At 36.5% G+C, this 20818-nt stretch overlaps 1 protein-coding gene across 23 annotated transcripts in view; it reads left to right on the top strand.

Moving 5' to 3' along the window:
* Positions 1-20818, top strand: part of MCTP1 (multiple C2 and transmembrane domain containing 1) — a gene marked incomplete at its 3' end in the record, with an annotated part of 528826 nt that overhangs the window by 275041 nt on the left and 232967 nt on the right. For 12 of the 23 annotated variants that reach the window (XM_081230443.1, XM_081230438.1, XM_081230432.1 and 9 more), the window contains exons 4-6: positions 3498-3577; positions 9925-10036; positions 18272-18310. In XM_081230443.1, coding sequence (XP_081086569.1) covers positions 3498-3577; positions 9925-10036; positions 18272-18310 — 231 coding nt within the window. The remainder of the gene's footprint in view (positions 1-3497; positions 3578-9924; positions 10037-18271; positions 18311-20818) is intronic. The other 11 variants (XM_081230423.1, XM_081230441.1, XM_081230442.1 and 8 more) reach the window with 1 other exon arrangement.

Raw genomic sequence — 20818 nt, 5'->3', positions numbered from 1 at the left:
GAGCTTATAACTTAAATAAATCCCTTGTGACTCTTCTAATTTAAGAATCCCTTTGTAAAGCAAAGGATTTTATTTTTAATATCAACTTTTTACATATTAAGTTTGTTTAAATTGCAGTATACCTGTACTAGAGAAAAGAAAACAGTAACTGATGCAGGGCTTCTGTACATACTACTCCCTCAGCTTGGAGCTTTTTTTTTTTTTTTTTTGCGGTACCCGGGCCTCTCACTGCCGCGGCCTCTCCCGCCGTGGAGCACAGGCTCCGGACGCGCAGGCCCAGAGGCCCGCGGGCCCAGCCGCCCCGCGGCATGCGGGATGCGGGATCCTCCCAGACCGGGGCACGAACCCGCGTCCTCCGCATTGGCAGGCGGACTCCCAACCACTGCTCCACGAGTGAAGCCCCAGCTTGGAGCTTTTTAACTGTTGTGTCAAGGATTGGGCAGAGGGATGCTGAGCTACGGGTTCTCTCAGCCCAGTGCATTCTCACCTCCTGGAGAGTCCAGTGGTCTGGGTCATCCTTTCAAGAGCAGACTTACCTGTTTATGCTCATTTACTCCAGCGAGCAATACAGTGATTTTCTATTTGAAAAGTTCAGAAACACAGCTCTAAACTCCATCTATTAACCTTTTTTTCAATCTTAAAAGCTTTTCCTGATCTCTAGTGTAATTTTTTTCTTTTTGTACCCTGTTCTTTTCTTTACAACAGTCATCAAAGTTTGTAGTTCTATCACCTGTGCACTTCCTTGTTTAACATCTGCCTCTCTCACTAAACTATAAGCATTGACAATGTGAGGTTTCCTCACCACAGTTTACTCAATACCTAGCACAGTGTCTGGCACATAATAAGCATTTAATCAATGTTGACCAAGGAAATAAATGAGTAAGAAAATGTTTAAATGGATGGAAATTAGCCAACTCCCATTCACTTAGAGTTCTTTGGAAATGGCCCCATCTGATCTAGCTCTGAGCTCTCTCTCCATCTTCCTTCCTCTCTCCATCTTTCTCAGTCTGCTTCAGCCACACTGGCTTCTGGCTGATCCTTGAACATGCTAATCACTTGCTGTTTCCTCCACCTGGTATGCTCTTCCCATTCCAGTGTCACTCTAATGGCTTAATCTTTCTCATCATTGTAGTCTCTACACAATCACACTTCCTCTGAGAGGCCTTCCTGGACTCCCAATCTAAAATATCAGCTCCAAATGTATATTCTCATTGAATGCTTATATCACTCAGCATCATGTTTTTTTTTTTACTTTTTTGAATTAGTTTTTGTTGGAGTAGAGTTGCTTTACAATGTTGTGTTAGTTTCTGCTGTGCAGCAAAGTGAATCAGTTATATGTATACGTATATCCACTTTTTTTTAGATTTCTTTCCCATTTAGGTCACCACAGAGCATTGAGTAGAGTTCCCTGTGCTATACAGTAGGCTCTCACTAGTTACCTATTTTATACATTGTAGTACATATATGTCAATCCCAATCTCCCATTCATCCCACCCCCTCTTTCCCCCCTTGGTAACCAGTAGTTTGTTATATGAAATTATAGAAAAACAAAGCAAATCTATGAAACAGAAAGCAGATCGGTGTTTGCCAAGGGCAGAGCAGGTGAGGAAGAAGAATGTCGAAAAGGATCATGAGGGAACTTTGGGAGTTATGGAATTGTCTGCCACCTTGACTGTGTCAGTCATTGCGTAGCCATAGACATTTGTCAAAACTCAATGAACTGTAGCGTTAAAATGGATGTATGTCCACTCCTGGATATATATCCAAAGAAAATGAAAACACTAATTAGAAAAGACACATATACCCCAGTGTTTATGGCAGCATTATTTATAATTGCCAAGGTATGGAAACAACCTAAGTGTCCATCAGGAGATGGTTGGATAAAGAAGATATGGGGTGTGTGTGTGTGTGTGTGTGTGTGTGTGTGTGTGTGTGTGTGTGTGTAATGGAATACTACTCAGCCATAAAAAAGAATGAAGTTTTGCCATTTGAAACAACCAGATGGACTTAGAGGGTATTACGCTAAGTGAAATACGTCTGACAGAGAAAGACAAATTCTGTATGATGTCACTTATATGTGGAATCTAAAAAATATAACAAACTAATAAATATAACAAGAAAGAAACAGACTCATAGATATAGAGAACAAACTAATGATTACCAATGGGGAAAGGGAAGGGGGGAGGGGCAAGATAGGAGTAGGGGATTAAGAGGTACAAACTACTACATATAAAATAAATCAGCTACAGGATATATTGTACAGCACAGGGAATATAGCCAATTTTTATAATAACTATAAATGGAGTATAACCTTTAAAAGTTGTGAAGCACTGTGTTGTACACCTAAAACTTATATAATATTGTACATCAACTATACCTGAATAAAAAATTTTTTAATTAATTTAAAAAAATAATAAAATATCAGCTCCCAACACATTGCCTTACACTTTTGTCTCCATGGTGCTCCTCACTGAACTGTATATATCTATTTGGATTTTTATGGACTCTCCCAGCTGTTCAATGTAGGGTCCAGAAGGTCAAGCACATTGCCTGTCTTGTTCATCATAGTATGAATACAAACCATGAAGGGCACAAAGAAGATAGTTTTTTTTTGTTGTTGTTGTTGTTTTTGCGGTACGCGGGCCTCTCACTATTGTGGCCTCTCCCACTGCGGAGCACAGACTCTGGATGCGCAGGCTCAGCGGCCATGGCTCACGGGCCCAGCCGCTCCACGGCACGTGGGATCTTCCCGGACCGGGGCACGAACCCGCGTCCCCTGAATCGACAGGTGAACTCTCAACCACTGAGCCAACAGGGAAGCCCAAAGAAGATAGTTTTGACAGAAGAAAGAAATACATTCTTTCTCTTTCTGTTTTGTTGTTGTTAGTCACATTAATATTATGCCCTAATCATTGCTTGTGATAATAAAAATTTAATTTAACCTTAGAATAACTTTATGAAGTACTTTAATCATAATATCTTAATGTTTACTTATTTGTATGTTTAAAATGGCATTGTCCTATAATATCAGAGAATATATCTTTGATGACCTGAAAAATACAAGAAATTGGAGTCATATCTTCATCACCTACAGCCCAGTATGGAAGACATATTTGTTGAATTTCATACCCACTCACTTTGCCTTTCGGTAATGCTAATAGACCATCTATAATGAGAGGAAAATATTCGAAACCTGTGGTTCCCACATTTTTGAGGATTCACTATAATTTATTTGATTTTGTTATCACCTTCTTTGACATTCTACTTTATACAAATCAGTAATTTTAATTAAAAAATTAAATGTAATTTCCTTTGAATGTTTTATGAAACCTTAGTATCTCAAAACACAAAAACAAATAAATTAAAAAAAAATAAATCTTAGGAAATTTTATTGATTTTGGTGACATGGACAACCACTATTTTATAATGAAGATGTTTTTCACTTAAAGCTTATATTGGAATTGTTTATAATAATGTCTGTGTCTTTGGCTTCATAGGTATTTGACTATGATTTTGGACTACAGGATGACTTTATGGGCTCAGCCTTTCTGGATCTCACACAATTGGAGTTAAACAGGTAACTTTTGAACTGTTGTAATATCACTATACCTTTTTATGAAACTGGGCCTGTGTAACAGAAAATGTCAACAGATCTGGGTTCTAGTCACTGTTCTGTCACTTATGGTTGTGAGTCTTTGTGCTAGCCAGGCTTTCTCAAGTATGTCTTTCTCACTTACCTGGTGGAAATAATACTTAGCATCTTCCCTCCCTATCTCATTTGACAACAACTATTCAGCAGAAAAATTCTTTTTTTTTTTTTTTGTGGCCACGCCATGCAGAATGAGGGATTTTAGTTTCCCAACCAGGGATGGAACTCGTACCCCCTGCAGTGGAAGCACAGAGTCCTAACCACTGGACCTGGACTGCCAGGGAAGTCCCCAGCAGAAAAATTCTTAAGACACTTTCTTTGTCCCCCAGACTGTGCTGAGCACCAGAAATCTAGATTAACACACATTCCTTGCTCTCACATTGATGGTATGATTATAATGGGGCATAAAGAAGCTGATACATGTTAATCATAATTATTAATTTAAGAATGAGGCCACCACATAAGAAATAAGATGAATACACTATGCATTGAAAATAGCAGCACTCTTATCACTTAAGCCAAAGTAGAATCTAATTTTGCCATCATCAGTAATCCTAGGTTACCGAGGAGTAGCCTGAAAGTGGAGGCAGATTGGTTGTATTTACTCAGTTACGTTAACTTATCATTGCTTGACTAGTTGTAAAGTAATGATTAGTTATAACTAAATTAATGTTATAAATATTAACCATTCCTTGCACCAAATTATGGGCTTTTATTTTTTTAATGTATTTCAACATAGGAGATAAGAATTGATTAATACTACAGAAGAAAAAATAGGTTTTAAAAGGTCCAGCAGTGATGGAATGGATTACAAAGGAGGCTGCCAAATCATCTTTGGTGGTTTTAAAGAGATGGTTTAGATCAGGGGTCCCCAACCCCTGTTAGGAACCAGGCCGCAGAGCAGGAGGGGAGCGGCAGGGGAGCAAGCGAAGCTTCATCTGTATTTACAGCCGCTCCCCATTCCTCGCAGTACCGCCTGAGCTCCGCCTGTCAGATCAGCAGCGGCATTAGATTCTCATAGGAGCGCGAACCCTACTGTGAACTGCACTTGCGAGGGATCTAGGTTGCACGGTTGCGTGCTCCTTATGAGGATCTAATGCCTGATGATCTGAGGTGGAGCTGCGGCGGTGATGCCAGCTCTGGGGAGCAGCTGCAAATACAGATTATCATTAGCAGAGAGGTCTAACTGCACAGAGACCATAATAAATCCATTGCTTGCAGACTCATGAAGCTGCTGTATAGCACAGGGAGATCAGCTCGGTGCTTTTTTTTTTAAATAAATTTATTTATTGATTTATTTGTTTATTTTTGGCTGCATTGGGTCTTCATTGCTGTGTGCGGGCTTTCTCTAGTTGTGGCGAGTGGAGGCTACTCTTTGTGGCGGTGCACAGGCTTCTCATTGCAGTGGCTTCTCTTGTTGCGGAGCACAGGCTCTAGGTGCACAGGCTTCAGTAGTTGTGGCACACGGGCTCAGTAGTTGTGGCTCACGGGCTCTAGAGCACAGGCTCAGTAGTTGTGGCGCACGGGCTTAGTTGCTCCGCGGCATGTGGGATCTTCCCGGACCAGGGCTCAAACCTGTGTACCCTGCATTGGGAGGCAGATTCTTAACAAGTACGCCACCAGGGAAGCCCCCCAGCTCGGTGCTTTGTGACGACCTAGAGGGGTGGGATGGGGAGGGAGAGAGGGAGGCTCATGAGGGAGGGGATATAGGTATACATATAGCTGATTCACTTTGTTGTACAGCAGAAACTAACACAACCTTGTAAAGCAATTATAATCCAATAAAGATGTAAAAAAAAAACAACCTATCAGTGAGTGGCAAGTGAAAACAAGCTCAGGGCTCCCACCAATTCTGCATTATGGTGAGTTGTATAATTGTTTCATTATATATTACAATGTAGTAATAATAGAAATAAAGTGCACAATAAATGTAATGCGCTTGAATCATCCTGAAACCATCCCCCAACCCCTGGTCTGTGGAAAAATTGTCTTCCATGAAACTGGTCCCTGGTGCCAAAAACATTGGGGACCGCTGGTTTTGATGATCATGTTATATCATGTGGCAGGAATAGTGGAAAGCAGAGTAATGGGTCAGATCATAACTTTATATTTTAAATATAGATGAAATATAAATAGTAGAACTCCTTATATGTTGTAGTCTGAGCACAGTGGCAGCTTATTGGTGGTCTTCCAATGACCATCTGTGCCTCAAACTGGACAAAAGAGTGGCCTTTTCTATACTTCCTATGTGTCCTTCATTCCAACCCAGAGCCTAGCAGGCCTGACCTCGGGGTGATTGCTTGCTCCCCGCCTCACCACGGCTGAAGGAAGTCCTAGGTGGTGTTGTTTGTGGTCCGTTATCGTGAAACTGAGCTCCAGCTAGACTGGGCTGTGCTGTTCTTCGTAAAGGCCACGGCTGTTTTCTCTGTAGATTCTGCATAAGGGTATGCAAATTACTAGGTTTAATTACAGAGCATAGCTTTCTCTTTTTCTCTATTAAAGATAGATTACTGGTGAAAAATAATTTTAAATGGGAAAACATATGAGATGGGTAAAAAACCAAAAGATTAGGTATAAGCATTTGGTGTTTATTTTACCACATTACTTATTTTATGTATTTAGCTAACTATACCCTCCCCTCAAAACCACATAAACATCAAATTACCGCTTTTAAAAATCACATTTTTGTGTGTGCGATTACATTCTATGTATAGAAATCAATATGAGAATTCCCTGGCAGTCCAGTGGTTAGGACTCCACACTTTCACTGCCAAGGGCCTGGGTTCTGGGTTCAATCCCTGGTTGGGGAACTAGGATCCCATAAGCCACGTAGTGGGGCTGGAAAAAAAAAAAAAAGAGAAATCAGTACCCTCTGGATGTAGACAGATGGATAATGATAGTAGCTGTATAAATACTTATGCTACTATATAATGCATTAAGGTATTGCTTTTGAAAAAAATAATAAATAAGCATCATAAAGAATTACAAATGTTCTTAAATCTTTATCATGTAATCATTATAAAAATGTAATGAAGTTTTGGCTATTAATTTTTATATGTAATCATTTTTACAGGAAAATGAACCAAATCAAATTGGAACCCCATATAAATACATATGTGTGTATGTGTGTATATATATGCATATGTGTGTATGTACATATATATATATATACATATATACTATAATGCCTAATATGCATTTGTTAAAAGGAACAAGTTGTTATCATCAAACCACAATGATTAGTTATAACTAAATTAATATTGGATCAATTTTCATCACAACTATTGTAACTTATGTATATTATCAGTTTGATAGGTTACTTATGTTTCAGTTAAAACCCCTGACATCAAAAAACTGTTCATATTTTTCATAACACCATTTCTTGAATTGGTAAATTAAGCATCATTTGAAAGAGTGTCCTAGTATTGTAAAATCTTAGCATTGAAAGGTACCTGTGGTTCCCCAAAATTATTTGGGGACCTTTATAAATGTATAGATTTCCAGATACCACCCCCAGTCTACAGAACCAGAATCATTATGGGTAGCGTTCAGGATTATGCACTTTTTAAAAGCTTTCCAATTGATTCTGAGGTGCAGCCAGGATTGAAAGTTTTTATTTGGACCATTTTCCCCATCAAGCCCTCTCCCCAGTACTAGAATCCAATAGTATCATTTACTAAATGTTAAGCTCCATGAAGACAAGTGTCTTATCTTTGGTCTTGACTGCTGGTTTTTACCCAGAACCTAGTATCACATATGTTCAATTCATGTTTTGTGAATTAAATGAATAAATGATTGAACAAGCAAGGGAACATTCCTAATTTGCCAACATTTTAGGATTCAAGTGTGGTGCTGAATGTTCCACAGTCCCTTAGGCTTAAGGAGGGCATGAACCCCTATTTGTTCAATATTAATTGAAATATGTAAACAAGACATTACTTACACATTATCAGCTGAATGTGTATTTTACATTATCTTCTAAAAGTTACTGTGGGTAATATTGAGCAATTCATAATCTCTTCCTCAGAGATACTTATCTAATTCTGAAGCCTTCTAAGTATTGATCACTTCTTCTAAGTGCTGGTTTCCTTGCATTTCTGAATCTAAAAATTTAGGCATAGGTTTAAATAGCCAAAAATAGAAGCATTATTTTAAATAGTAGAAGTTCTTCAAATAACTATACATTGTTTTTAAAGTATATTTATAATGTATATCAGGCAATTTATATTTTATATTTTCCTCTTCTCCCACCTGTTTGTTTACTCTAAGTCATATTTCTGATTAAGAAAAAAAAAATCTTAAAGAACTAAAAGGAAGGTAGTAGTCAGTAAAAGACTATCATTGAGTTGTTGGACTCAAATTTATAGAAGATAGCTGCTATTGCTCTCTGTGTATTTGGAGATCACAGAGAAGGGCCTTACAGTTTTCTTAATACTGCTGTACTTCCTTAGCCTTTCCAGCAACCCCATGGCCTTTCTAGAACCCCATGAAGAGCTGAAACTTAGACAGTGAATCCAAGTATACCCAATTGGCCCATGATTTATTGGATAACTTAATACATTGATGTTATTTTAATAACAACAAAAATTGTACCAGGAAATTAAAGGAAGACAAAATTTCTTTTCTACTTAAAAATATATAGTATATATAAGTCCATGCACTCTCTCACTTCCTCCCAGCTTACCCTTCCCCCTCCCTGTGTCCTCAAGTCCATTCTCTACGACTGCATCTTTATTCCTGTCCTGCTCCTAGGTTCTTCATAACCATTTTTTTTTAGATTCCATATATATGTGTTAGCATACAGTATTTATTTTTCTCTTTCTGACTTACTTCACTCTGTATGACAGACTCTAGGTCCATTCACCTCACTACAAATAACTCAATTTTGGTGCTTTGTGACCACGTAGAGGGGTGGGATAGGAAGGGTGGGAGGGAGATGCAAGAGGGAGGGGATATGGGGATGTATGTATATGTATAGCTGATTCACTTTGTTATAAAGCAGAAACTAATACACCATTGTAAAGCAATTATACTCCAATAAAGATGTTAAAAATATATATATAGTATATATTTTGGCTTATTCATTTAATGACAGTTCAAAATCTTTTTTTATATTTTATATATTTATTTTTTATTGAAGCATAGTTGACATACAGTATTGGTCTCAGGTATACAACATTGTGGCTCTGACAATTATAGACATTACAAAATGATCTCAATAAGTCTAGTAACCATCTGTCACCATACAAAGTTATTACAACATTGTTGACTATATTCTCTATGCTGTTCGTTATATCCCTGTGTATTTATTTTATGACTGGAAGTTTATGCCTCTTAATTCCCTTCACCTATTTAGTCCATTCCCCCACTCCCCTCCCTTCTGGCAACAGTTTGTTCTGTGTATCCATGAGTCTGTTTCTGCTTTGTTTAGTTTTTTCATTTGTTTTGTTTTTTAGATTTGACATATAAGTGAAATCATATGCTATCTGTCTTGGTCTGGCTTATTTCACTTAGCATGATACCCTCCACGTCCATCCATATTGTTGCAAATGGCAAGATTTCACTCTCTTTTTATGGCTGAGTAATATTCCTTTGTGTGTGTGTGTGTATGTGTGTGTATATATATATACCTATTTATATATATATATACACATAAATACCACATCTTTTTTATCCTTTCATCTATCGATGGATACTTTGGTTATTTCCATATCTTGGCTATTGTAAATAATGCTGCAATAAACATAGGGGTGCATGTATCTCTTCCAATTGCTGTTTTTTTTCCTTTGGATAGATACCCAGGAGTAGAATTGCTGGATCATATGATAGTTCTATTTTTAATTTTTTGAGGCACCTCTGTATCATTTTCCATAGTGGCTGCACCAATTTAAATTCCCAGTGACAGTATACAGGTGTTTCTTTTTCTCCACAACCTCACGAACACTTATTACTTGTTGCTTTTTTAATAATCAACATTCTGACAGGTGTGAGGTGACATATTGTGGTTTTGATTTACATTTCCCTGATAATCAGTGATTTTGAGCATCTTTTTACGTGTCTGTTGGCCATCTGCATGTCTTTCTTGGAAACATGTTTATCCAGTTTTAAATCAAATTGCTTGTTTTTTTTGATATTGAGTTGTATGAGTTCTTTATATATTTGGGGTCTTAAACCCTTATTGGATATATCATTTGCAACTATCTTTTCTCATTCAGTAGTTTGCCTTTTGTCAATGGTTTCCTTCATGCTCAAAATCTTAATATTTTATATCATAGGCCCACAGATGTGACCGTAACACTGAAAGATCCCCATTATCCTGACCATGACCTTGGAATCATTTTGCTCTCAGTCGTCCTTACCCCTAAGGAAGGAGAACACAGGGATGTGGTAAGTTCCCCTTCAGCCTAGTTGTAGCTTTCTTGCTCTCACTTGTTTGAGTGTCGTGAGCCTTCTCTGAACCCAGAGGTAATATTAAAGAGAAACAGCATAAGAAGATCTGGCCTGTTCTTTGTTTCTGTGAGTATCCTGGGTATCAGTAGTCTAGTTGTATTGTATTTTTTGAATTCAAATTTCCTATTTTATTCTCCAGATCAGAACCTCTTATAAATAAGGGATACATTTGCATCTTTTATCATTATTTTATTTTCCAATTTAAGACTGTTATTTGTAGCAAATGGTGGTATTTATTCAGAGATTATATTTTTCCACATTGAGGTGTCCAGACCTTACTATTTTGATTATATTGTCAGATGTATCATAACAAAGAAAATGAGGTGAAATTACAATAGAGTTTCTGCTTTCTGGTATTTGTTTGATGAATGATTAGTGAGTACTTTTCATCTTCTTGATGGGCTTCCATATCAGTGTTACCCATTTTCCAGCCCTGGCTGTCTGTACTTCCTTGCACACCATGCTACTATGAGAAACTGACAAGGGATACAGAGGAGCTAATTACTCCAGCACTGTTGAAGTGACGCTAAAAAATATCAGGTTTGGGCCTCCCTGGTGGCGCAGTGGTTGAGAGTCCGCCTGCCGATGCAGGGGATACGGGTTCGTGCCCCGGTCTGGGAGGATCCCATATGCCGCGGAGCGGCTGGGCCCGTGAGCCATGGCCGCTGGGCCTGCGCATCCGGAGCCTGTGCTCCGCAACGGGAGAGGCCACAACAGTGAGAGGCCCGCATACCGCAAAAAAAAGAAAAAAAAAAAAAAAAAAATATCAGGTTTGACCTGCATCGGTATGCTTGCCAGTGCACTTTCTGCCACAATTTACCAGAATTTATTTATTAGACTCGGGGTACTTTCACATACTGGTAGCTATTCTCACTAGTTCTGATTGCAACACATTTTAGGAGTAGACATAATTTTTTAGGCAAGTTTAAATACTCTATTTCAGCAATGTGTGTATTGCTGGTTTAAAATAATGCATGATTAAAGTTGGTATATGTTTTCTGCTGGAAAGGTATTATTGGCATTTTTCCCTAGATTGTAAATAAAAATAGTGCATTACAACTTCAAATTTGGAAGTGTTTTAAACTCATTGAAAAATTCACCCTTTTCAAGGTATTTTTCTCTATCCTTTAAAAAAATTAAACAATGAGCACATATGTAATATTTGCAAAGAATGATTTAAGTATCTATATTTCATTCAGTGAGGAAGAAAATTTTCTTTTCGGACAAGTACTATCAAATAATACCTACTTGGAGAACTTAGCACTGTGAAAGAATGTATGTATGTGCACAGGCATAGGTCCATTTGCGCAGATGGAAGGGTGTGTGAGGACATTTTTTCACAGAGAACATTTAGAAATAAAAGCCCATCGTTTTAAAAGTCACCAATTCAGAATATATTATTTCACCCAGTGCAAGCCAAGGAGTATATGCTAGCTGGCTAATCCATACACAGGAATAAAGTATAAGTGTTCATTTATTCAAATAATCCTAGTATTCAAGAGGAACCTAATATAAGCCAAATCCTGTGCTAGACCCTTTGGATACAGTAGAACTGAAATCCTGTGGAGAGCTCAGAAATCAAATAATCATGGAAGAAAATGTAAAATGACAACTGTTTTAAGTGCCATAAAAGAGAGGTGCATGCTGCTGTAGAGCAAATATAGGAGAATTTGTTCTAGTCGGGAACAGGGATTCTCCAAGGAAGTCAAATGGGAGATGAGGTCTGAAGTGTGAATAGAAGTTGATAAAGGCAAAAACACAGGAAGAGAGGAAATATTTCAAGCAGAGGAAATAGCACATGCAAAGGCCCTGTGGCTAGAGAAACCAAGCTGCACTCCAAGAATTGAAAAAGTACTGGAGCTTAGAGAAGGTGGAAGTAGAGTGTGAAAGATCCTGGTGCATGATGACAGTGAAAGGGAGACACCCAGACTGCATAGGGACTGTTGGCCATGTTAAGGTTTGTGGTCTTTCCCCAAAGAGCAATGGGAAGCCTTTGAAAAGTCTGTAAATAGGAAATGGCATCATTTTATTTGCCTTTTGTGTGTAGCTGCATTGTAGAAAACAGATGAAAGTGTAAGCATGAATACTTGGAGACCAACTAGGAGCTATTTTGAAAATCCTGGTGGAAGATGATGGAGATTTGGATTAGAATTGTCAGAGGTAGAGATGGAAAGAAATGAAGAAGTTTATCTATAGGAGGTAAAATCAACAAAACTTGGTGATAGAATTTTTGGGGGCGGGATCCTTTGTTATTTTAATGAAGGTCAACACCATAAATGAAAATACCTAAGTGCTTGAGGTCTTAGGACGTGTCTCCAAACCATCCAAACTGCCAGTATTACTGGGGATTCAAATGATATGGCAGCTGTTTTAGTTATTTGGGTGATTTGATGATGGAGGGTCTGCTGATTTTTTACATTAAAAGCATATTTATTAAATACTCTAACATCAAACTGAGGGTTTGAGGGATTAAGTTAGTATCAAGAGACTTTATGATGAGGCTGCTGAATTGTTCTAAATTACACAGAAATATATGTCAGCACAGGCAGAGTAGTTCCTGACATTCATTTTTCTTCAACCATTCTCGCAAAAACCCTTCAATCTCCACTGCTGTTCAAACTTATTTAGGCACACTGTCTTTCTAATTAGAAAAGATCATTTAAAAATATTATAGTGTCTGGTTACTGGTCATCAGTGATTTATCAAACACGAATAGGAACGAAAACAGGTTACATGAAACAGTTACACATCAAAAATCTGGTATTATTAATCTTCTTTTCTTCCTTTTTCTTTCTCTTTATCGTATCTCTCCAGCCACATTCACCCTTAACACAAAGAGTTCTTCCTGAAATCTTCATGCCATTTTCTTGGTTCAGATTTCTGTGGCTACCCCCAGCTTTTTGGAAAAAAATCTTTTACTGCTGAGTATTTTTCATTTGCTTGCCTTACTTCATGCCTCCCCCTTCACAGTCCCAAATAGCACTGGATTGATTCTGCTGCAGCAACTGAAAACCGGTGTCTTCTTCCTTCCCATGTTGGACTCTCACCTGGCTTCTCTCTTCTTCATCAGAGAAGCAAGTGGCTTATCAGGGGCCAGTGCCTCAGAAAAGGTACAGCAGTTCGCCTCTGGCTGGCGAGCTCTCTTGACTTCAGCCACAACTGAGAAGCAGTGAGAAGAGTGACCAGTGTGGCTATACTGGCTCCTCCTGTGGGCATGATCAGTAACCGGGAGCCTGGGGTTGGTTGTTGACAAGCAGCTGGGGCAGGGACAGGGGAGGAAGCATGAAAGGTCCCCTACAGGAACTTCTATTGGGACCCCCAGTATCCTGGCTAATGGGATTCCTAGATTGGGATTGGGGCTTCTAAGCATATGCTTTACATGATGAAAATTTCTAACAAAGACATAAATTTGTGCTTTTCCCCTTTTGTTTATTTCGGTCTATATAGCAGTTCTAGAGCTGTTTATTAATTAAGATCTCTAAAATTGACAAGCGACACTAGTTAGGAGATTTTGACACTCTGAATAAGAGATGCCAGTTGTAGACATCTATTGAAAAAAAAACGCTTATTGAGCATCTATAAGCATTGTACCAAGTTCTATAACTCCCTCTTTATTCTTCTTCTAAGTGTTCAGTGACCTGTGGTTATTTCTCTAATGAAATGGAAACTCCTGATGAAGGGCTTTAAGACTCTCCAGTGAGCAACATATGTTCCCTCACTTGTACCCTTTATCCTAGCCATACAGACTCCTACACAGCTCACCTCCTCTCAAGTCCAAGCTTTCTCCAATGTGACCTTTCCTACCTAAAATATACCTGTACTGTGCCTCACCTCACTTCCATCCTATAGCCCATCACTCCTGGTTTAAAATAATAATAATAATTCATAAATATTTATATATATATAAATTATTGCTTCTGATTACCTTTCTTATGATGACTCCTCTCAAAACCTAGTCCACCTTTCTGTACCTAGTGGTTATTCAGTAGGCTGTGGATGAATCTCTAAGAGGATTCTTAGAGAATGCTTGATGGGATGCTTCAAAGGTCCAGGGAAAGGTATTTTAAGTTTCCTTCTTACTTCCGTATTCAAATCCCTGAGGTTGTCACAAACAATATTGGAGATAATGATTTAATTTTCCTTTTGAATTCTTAAAATTATTCTATTAATGATAATCTGATTAAAGTCAGTCTATATTGCTCTTCTCAAGATTTCTAATGATGACAATGAATTAGAAGCACATCACTGTGTTTTTTTTCTTTTGGTAACATGTCTAGCATTGGCTAAATATATTTCCCTGGAATACATTTGAAATTTCTTGGTTAAAAACAGTCAATTATCCAATGTATCCTCAAATTAAATTTTTATATGCCTGAAATATATAACATATTGCTGCAGTGAAAATGACACGCTGAACTTCCACAAATTATCCAAGAACAAATCTTATTTAGAGAAATTCAGACTCATAATGCAGCAAACCAGAAATCAGTTACTAAATGCTTCACAAGTCCACTTAGTATTCAGAATGACGTATAGAGAAGGAATAAAGGATGATTTTGCATTGACCTTCACACAGCAAAATTACGAGTTCTGTTCTCTTTGATTATTAGCTCAGAAATAACCTATTTTAAGCTTTTGGGACTTAAGACTTTAGTTCAGAAAAGCACATGTTTATTCTTATGCCTGTGTTTATAAGACTTTGCTAAATATTTTTTATGGATTAACATGGAGAATGGATGATATGAATTTCAAGAGCCATTGACAAATAAATCCTAACCATCAAGTAGGAAATAGAACATTAATGTTAAGAAATGCTATCAAAAGTAGGAAGAGATGAGTAACGGGAAATACAGAGGGCTTAGCATCACAAAGTGCTAAGAGTTCTAAATCAGTTATCTTGTGAGTGTTTAAAACACTGTTAATACTGACAATGTGTTCCATGAATCATGTGGTTGGGATGATTTCTCCTTGTGTGGATTGCCAGTTCTAGAACTCAGTAAAAATGAAGAACAAGTTGAAAACTCTATCAGCCTACTGTATCTACTAAAGCCCCTCAAACATAGAACATCTAATTATAGTTAATTAAGAAGTAAATGAGTCATAGCAAAAGTATTTCATAGTTGCTTATATTAAAATATTCTCCATTGAGTCTGATTGAGTCTTTTTTTAAAAGATTCCAGATGTGAACAAATATATATATATTTTAATTTTCAGTGTTGTATGTATGAGAAACCAAAATCTTCTTGGGGGGCATGTTGATGACTTGCATGACACAACTGTCATTTCTGTTTTGAATGCATGCCCTGTTTGATCCTGCAAAAGCATTTTGTGCATACATGTGTGTCCTATATATATGGTATTTTGGTCTGATAGTGTGTTTGAGTTCTTTCTGGCTCTTTTTCTAGCAGAGTTCAATCCACAGCTTTCTTCATTGGAGGATTTATGAAATAAAAGTGAGTTAATTTGTGTTACACACTCTCTTAGATAACCTAGACCTAACAAATTGCTTGGCTAAAGCTAAAAAGTAAAAAATTTTAAGAAACATATGAATTAACCTCAGTTGATCTTTAGTGAATTCAAAAAATATATTTTTCTCTATGGTTTATTTTTGAAAAATTTCTGAATTATTCCATAAGCTAACATTTGAAAAAATATCCACCTATAAACAGTTAATATATATGTTTTATAATATGTATGTACCATAGTATCTAGCCATTCTGTGATTTTTCTTATATCTATAGTAGTCATGTAATTGCCTAAAAAAAAATCACTGCAACAAAAGGGAAAAGCAAAAAATGGATTGAGATTGTGGAATCTTTTAAAAACATAATCAGTTCTGCAGCTCATATGCCATATTTTTATGCTACTTATTCCATTTATTGGGCTTCAAAGAAAGTTGAGTTACTAATAAAGAATTTGAAGGTACTATAATATTAGATAATGACACTTTCAAAAACAAATTCATATGTTTCTCAGCTGAAGTTAAGATCAAATAGCAAAAAATAAATCTTATTTTTCTATAATTTGCTTCATCTCCTATGTATAACATTCCCCAATCTTTCTTCTCTAACATGTCCCACAGTTAGTAAAGGTAACAATGTTAATAGTATGTCTGTTAAATTCACTTTTTTAAATACTGATTCCAGTTTTACTGAATCTACTTCAACCCTAGAAACCCAGTTTCCTAGAAACTGAACCAGTAAAATAATGAATTGGTCCCTGTAACTGCCAAATCTTTCATACTTATATGCAGGGAAATTACTGACCTTTTGTTTGTATCAGTGTCCCAGTCTGAAAAATAATACCATGCATCTTGTTTGTAAGACTGATTTTGAGAGACAGGAAAATACCAACCCTATAGTTTGCTTTACATGTAGAAGGTTAATCGCGTGCAGTGGTTCTGAGTGGGGGGATGTGGCTTTGACCAGCAGTAGTGAATCTGTGTAATATTGAGTAGTGTTGCCCTGCGAGTCAACTCTTCCTCATGTTCTTAGCCCCTTTTTCATAGTAGCATTTCTTACCAGATGGAACTTTGTAAGATTCTTTGATACTAGTTGATGATGATAAATGGCCATGAGTTAAGAGATTTTCCTTTTTGATTTACTTATGTTAATTGTTCTCACCTGATTTGACTCAGAACATTGTCCCTAGGAATTAGCATTCTTTGTTCACTGAAACTCTGCTTTCTGAGAAAGTTGAAAATTTATTGCCTGACTCTTCACGGGGCAGTTTTTAGGAACATGGCATACCACAAAAGTATTTCGTGTCCAATTGCCTTTTAGTGATGAGAAAGTGGTGGTGGTGGTGGTGATGACGACGACTAACTCATTTAACATCAACAACGAACATCTATTAAACGTCCATCTCCGTAACCCGATGGTGGGTTTTGCTTCAGAATAAATTGGACATTAGTACTTAGACAAATTATAAAATAATACTTGGCAGTTCCTGACTCCATTTGAAAAAAATTGGGAGCTATTGTAACCTTAGGAAGTCTATTTCTCTTCCGTATTTTGGTCAATATCTAACACAGAGTGTATATAGAGAAAATGTAACCTATAAAACCACTATCTGCAGAAAAGAGGAATGTATCCTTACCTTGACAATTTTATGATATTTCTCCTTTCCCCTTCTAGAACCTCTACATAATTCCTTTGTCTTGGTTTAGGCCAAAGGTTGCCTACTAAATGACTTACTCTTATATTAAAATCTTTCCTTTTTTGTATTTTTGTAATTTATGGGTGGTTTCTGAAATGGTCTTGCTTTATAGTGAATTTTGCTGAAGGAGATAGAGTTCTTAAAGGCACGAGTGTACTTCCTTGATATATAAATACGGCAAGCATTTCTATAAGCTGTATTCTTTGCTCCAGATATTCCCTCATCTGCCTTAAAAGTAATGATAAAGCTAAGAGAGGGTAAAGAGGTTATCAGGAAGTTAATACCTCAGTGTTCATTGAGAATTTTTTTAAAACTGGAGAGGAAATTAAAAGTCATTGGATTTTTATGAGTTACTTTCTGCAAGAGACCAGTGATCTTGGGCACTCATCACGAATCTCCATCAACCTTAATTAAAACTTGAAGTCATAAATATCTCTTACTCTGACACGAAAAAACTAGTTTAAAGGATATATCATGGCTAAACATTTAGCAGGAAGATCCACTAATAGCCATCACGATATGCAGCACTTTTTCTCAGTTGAAAGCTTTTGTAAACCCTGATGTAATTAAAGATTAACTGGAAGCAGAGACAATTCTAAGATGCTGCCAATGCAACAGACTTTGAATGAGTTTGAAGAGAAAAATTATTATACACCCGATAAAGTCATGGTACATCATCAGCCTCCACCACCAAAAGTAACAATTGCTAATTGGGAGACTTAGTGTGTTTTTATCCTATCAATAAGATATTTCAAATTTTCCATTCTATTTAAAATATACTGTCCCATCTCTTTGTACAAAAGTATAAAGGAAATGAACTCTCACCAGAAAGACTGCTTGAATGTTAAAGGTGCTTCTTCTAGCTGCGTGTACGTGAAAAACAATTTTTGTCTTGTGTAATTGTGGCTGAAAACTGTTTGCTGTTTAAATGTCAAGCTTCCTCCAGGAAACAATTGGCTGCCCTGTCCTGTACTTGAGTGATAAGATAATGAAAATGCTTTATTTCATTTACAGAAAATGCTAATGAGGAAGAGTTGGAAAAGATCAAGTAAGGTAACACTTAGCATGTGATCTTTCAGCTTTTCTTGTTGAGAAGCACTATCAGCTGCTTTCCCAATCTCTCTCATACCTCTTTAAACTATACCTCAGGATTTCATCGCTCTTCAATTGTTTTTTTTTTCCCCATAAACTTTAAGCAAACCATGTGATGCTTTTTAAGTAAATAGAAATCACACTGATCAATCACATCCAAATCATCCTCTTGCTAATCTCTGGTCACTTCTCAGCATCATTCGCAACATCTGGTTTCTGTTCTGTGTACCACAGGGTCTAGAAAATGCCTTTGCTCCAGATCAGGTATAAAATAATGGCACTAGGGTAGGGACAACTCCAGAGAGAAGGAAGATCCATGTAATTTACTGTTTTTGTTCACTGAAAACTGAGTCTAAGATTTTCTAAACTCAAAAATCCCTTTATTGCTACATCTTTGGAGTGTATCATGAGAACAATTTTCCATCATTGCCTCTTCTCACTTCAAGAAATAAATAGCTCTTGGGAGTGAGAGGAGTTTATGGATCCTATAACTTACCAAGCTCTGGCTCTTCTTATAACTTGTAAAATATATAAGATATAAACTAAGCTTCTAATTTTTTCAGTGGTGGTACCACCCTTGGACACAAATAAATATCAAGATGAAACTGACTTTTGTATGACTACTCCTTGGAATAAATCAAAGGGATTTTATTTGTAAAAATCTTTTTTGCTCAAATTTCTGTTTTTAAAAGTTGGTATTCCTTTTGAATAGTGATTCATTTTCTTAGACCCTGGAACATGACAATCTTTTTTCTTCCATTCTGATTGAATCATGCTATTACTTAAATTTTTCTTTGATTTTGTCACTTTTATTATTGTGAATTAAGAAAATACTTATCAAAATGATTTTTTAGTTATGGTAATGTCTTAATTGCTTTAACAAGTATTTCTTACTATAAAAACTTTCTTCCCAGTTATTATAGAATTAATGACCAAAAGATAATTTGGATCATAAAAAGGTCAGGTCCACATTAAAAATCACCTTTATCATTTTAATAAAATGAAAAACATTTATTAAGGAAAATTGCTGAATATTTTTGACTTACTATTCACTGTTTTCTACAGGCCAAAATAAAATTTCAACAGTCTTAAAGAAATGTTTGCACTGTTCATATTTGTATTACACTTTTTTCTTTGTAATTGTACTTCAGAATTAGTGTTATATTAAAAGTATATATGTTTAAAAATTCAGGTAATTTGGCTTTCTTCGTTCTGTGTCTATCTTATACTATATCTATGTAAAAACATTGTAATCCATTAATATGTAGCAATATCTCTCTTCCAGTTGTAGTTAACATGTAATGCTAGAACAGGATATTATATAGTTTTTAGTGTTAATTAGTGGGAATAATCCATTTTATTGTAAGGTACAGGAACAAACATAAAGATTCTTCTTTAAATAGTTCATTAATTTATATTTAAATTTAATTTTAAGGATCAATTAAGTCAACATAAATCCATGTCTTTTCCTTTGATCTACAAAAAAATAAAAATAAATAAACATCTACTCTTTACTATTTTTATATCTAAACTTCTTAGAGTTCTTCATTACTAATAATCCAATTGTACATTCAAACTGGTGAATTTTCTAGCTGGCCATTGATGACACAGAATTCCCTGTGTCTAACTGCACTCATTGGGAGATTATTTTTAGTGTGCATGGTAATATGGCTTTTGGGTTTTTAGCCTAAGGGATTTTCAGTTTTATAAAGTTTAATGGGGATATTGAATGCTGTGTAGAAGAAAATCATTTGGTTTCTTTTTCCATTGAGAACATACTGAATACCTGATAATTCATTCAGTTTGTCAATGTCCCCTAAAACATGTGCCATATTCATCCATATTAGTGTTACAAGAGCAGAGTGTTAAATTCAAAATCCAGGGAAAGTTTGAAATTTCAATTACCACCTAGTCCGCTATCCTTCACACACAATGAGACTGCTCCCCCAATTCTTTCCTCCAGGGATTGAAGGAGGGAGGGTAATGTTCAAGTAAATTGTGCTTCCTGAGAAACTAAGGGATAAATGACTATACCGTGTAGTTGCATGTGTTACTGTGTTGTGGAAATGCATCCCTTTTCTAATGATTTCAGCCTTCCCCTTAAAGATTCTTGTGTGAGTAAAGATTTTGCCTCTTTTATTTTTGGAAAGAGAATATAATTTATTTGCATGACACTTAAATACAAGTATTTTACATTTGATAGAACTATGCTCAAAGTCAAAGGTGAAGTTTTCATATAAATAGGTCATTTTCTTCTTTAGAATCTTGGTTTCTGGGAATGAGGTCTGCTTTTTTATAGCAGGGCTTCGGTGTGCTGCCTATCTTTGAGCACCCATGGTGAAGGTGAGATCTGAGAATTATACACTTTGTGGCAAAGACTTCAATAGAGTCAGGTAGTGTTGTTAGATATTCTCTCCACTATGGAGTTTTTCTTTGCTTGTTTTTTTCAGAAGTGATATAACCATGGAG

The sequence above is a fragment of the Mesoplodon bidens genome (genome assembly GCF_964165515.1).
Source record: "Mesoplodon bidens genome assembly, chromosome: 4".
Classification (NCBI taxonomy): domain Eukaryota; kingdom Metazoa; phylum Chordata; class Mammalia; order Artiodactyla; family Ziphiidae; genus Mesoplodon; species Mesoplodon bidens.
The sequence above is the reverse complement of the archived record's forward strand: the minus strand, read 5'-3'. Positions and strand labels throughout refer to the sequence as shown.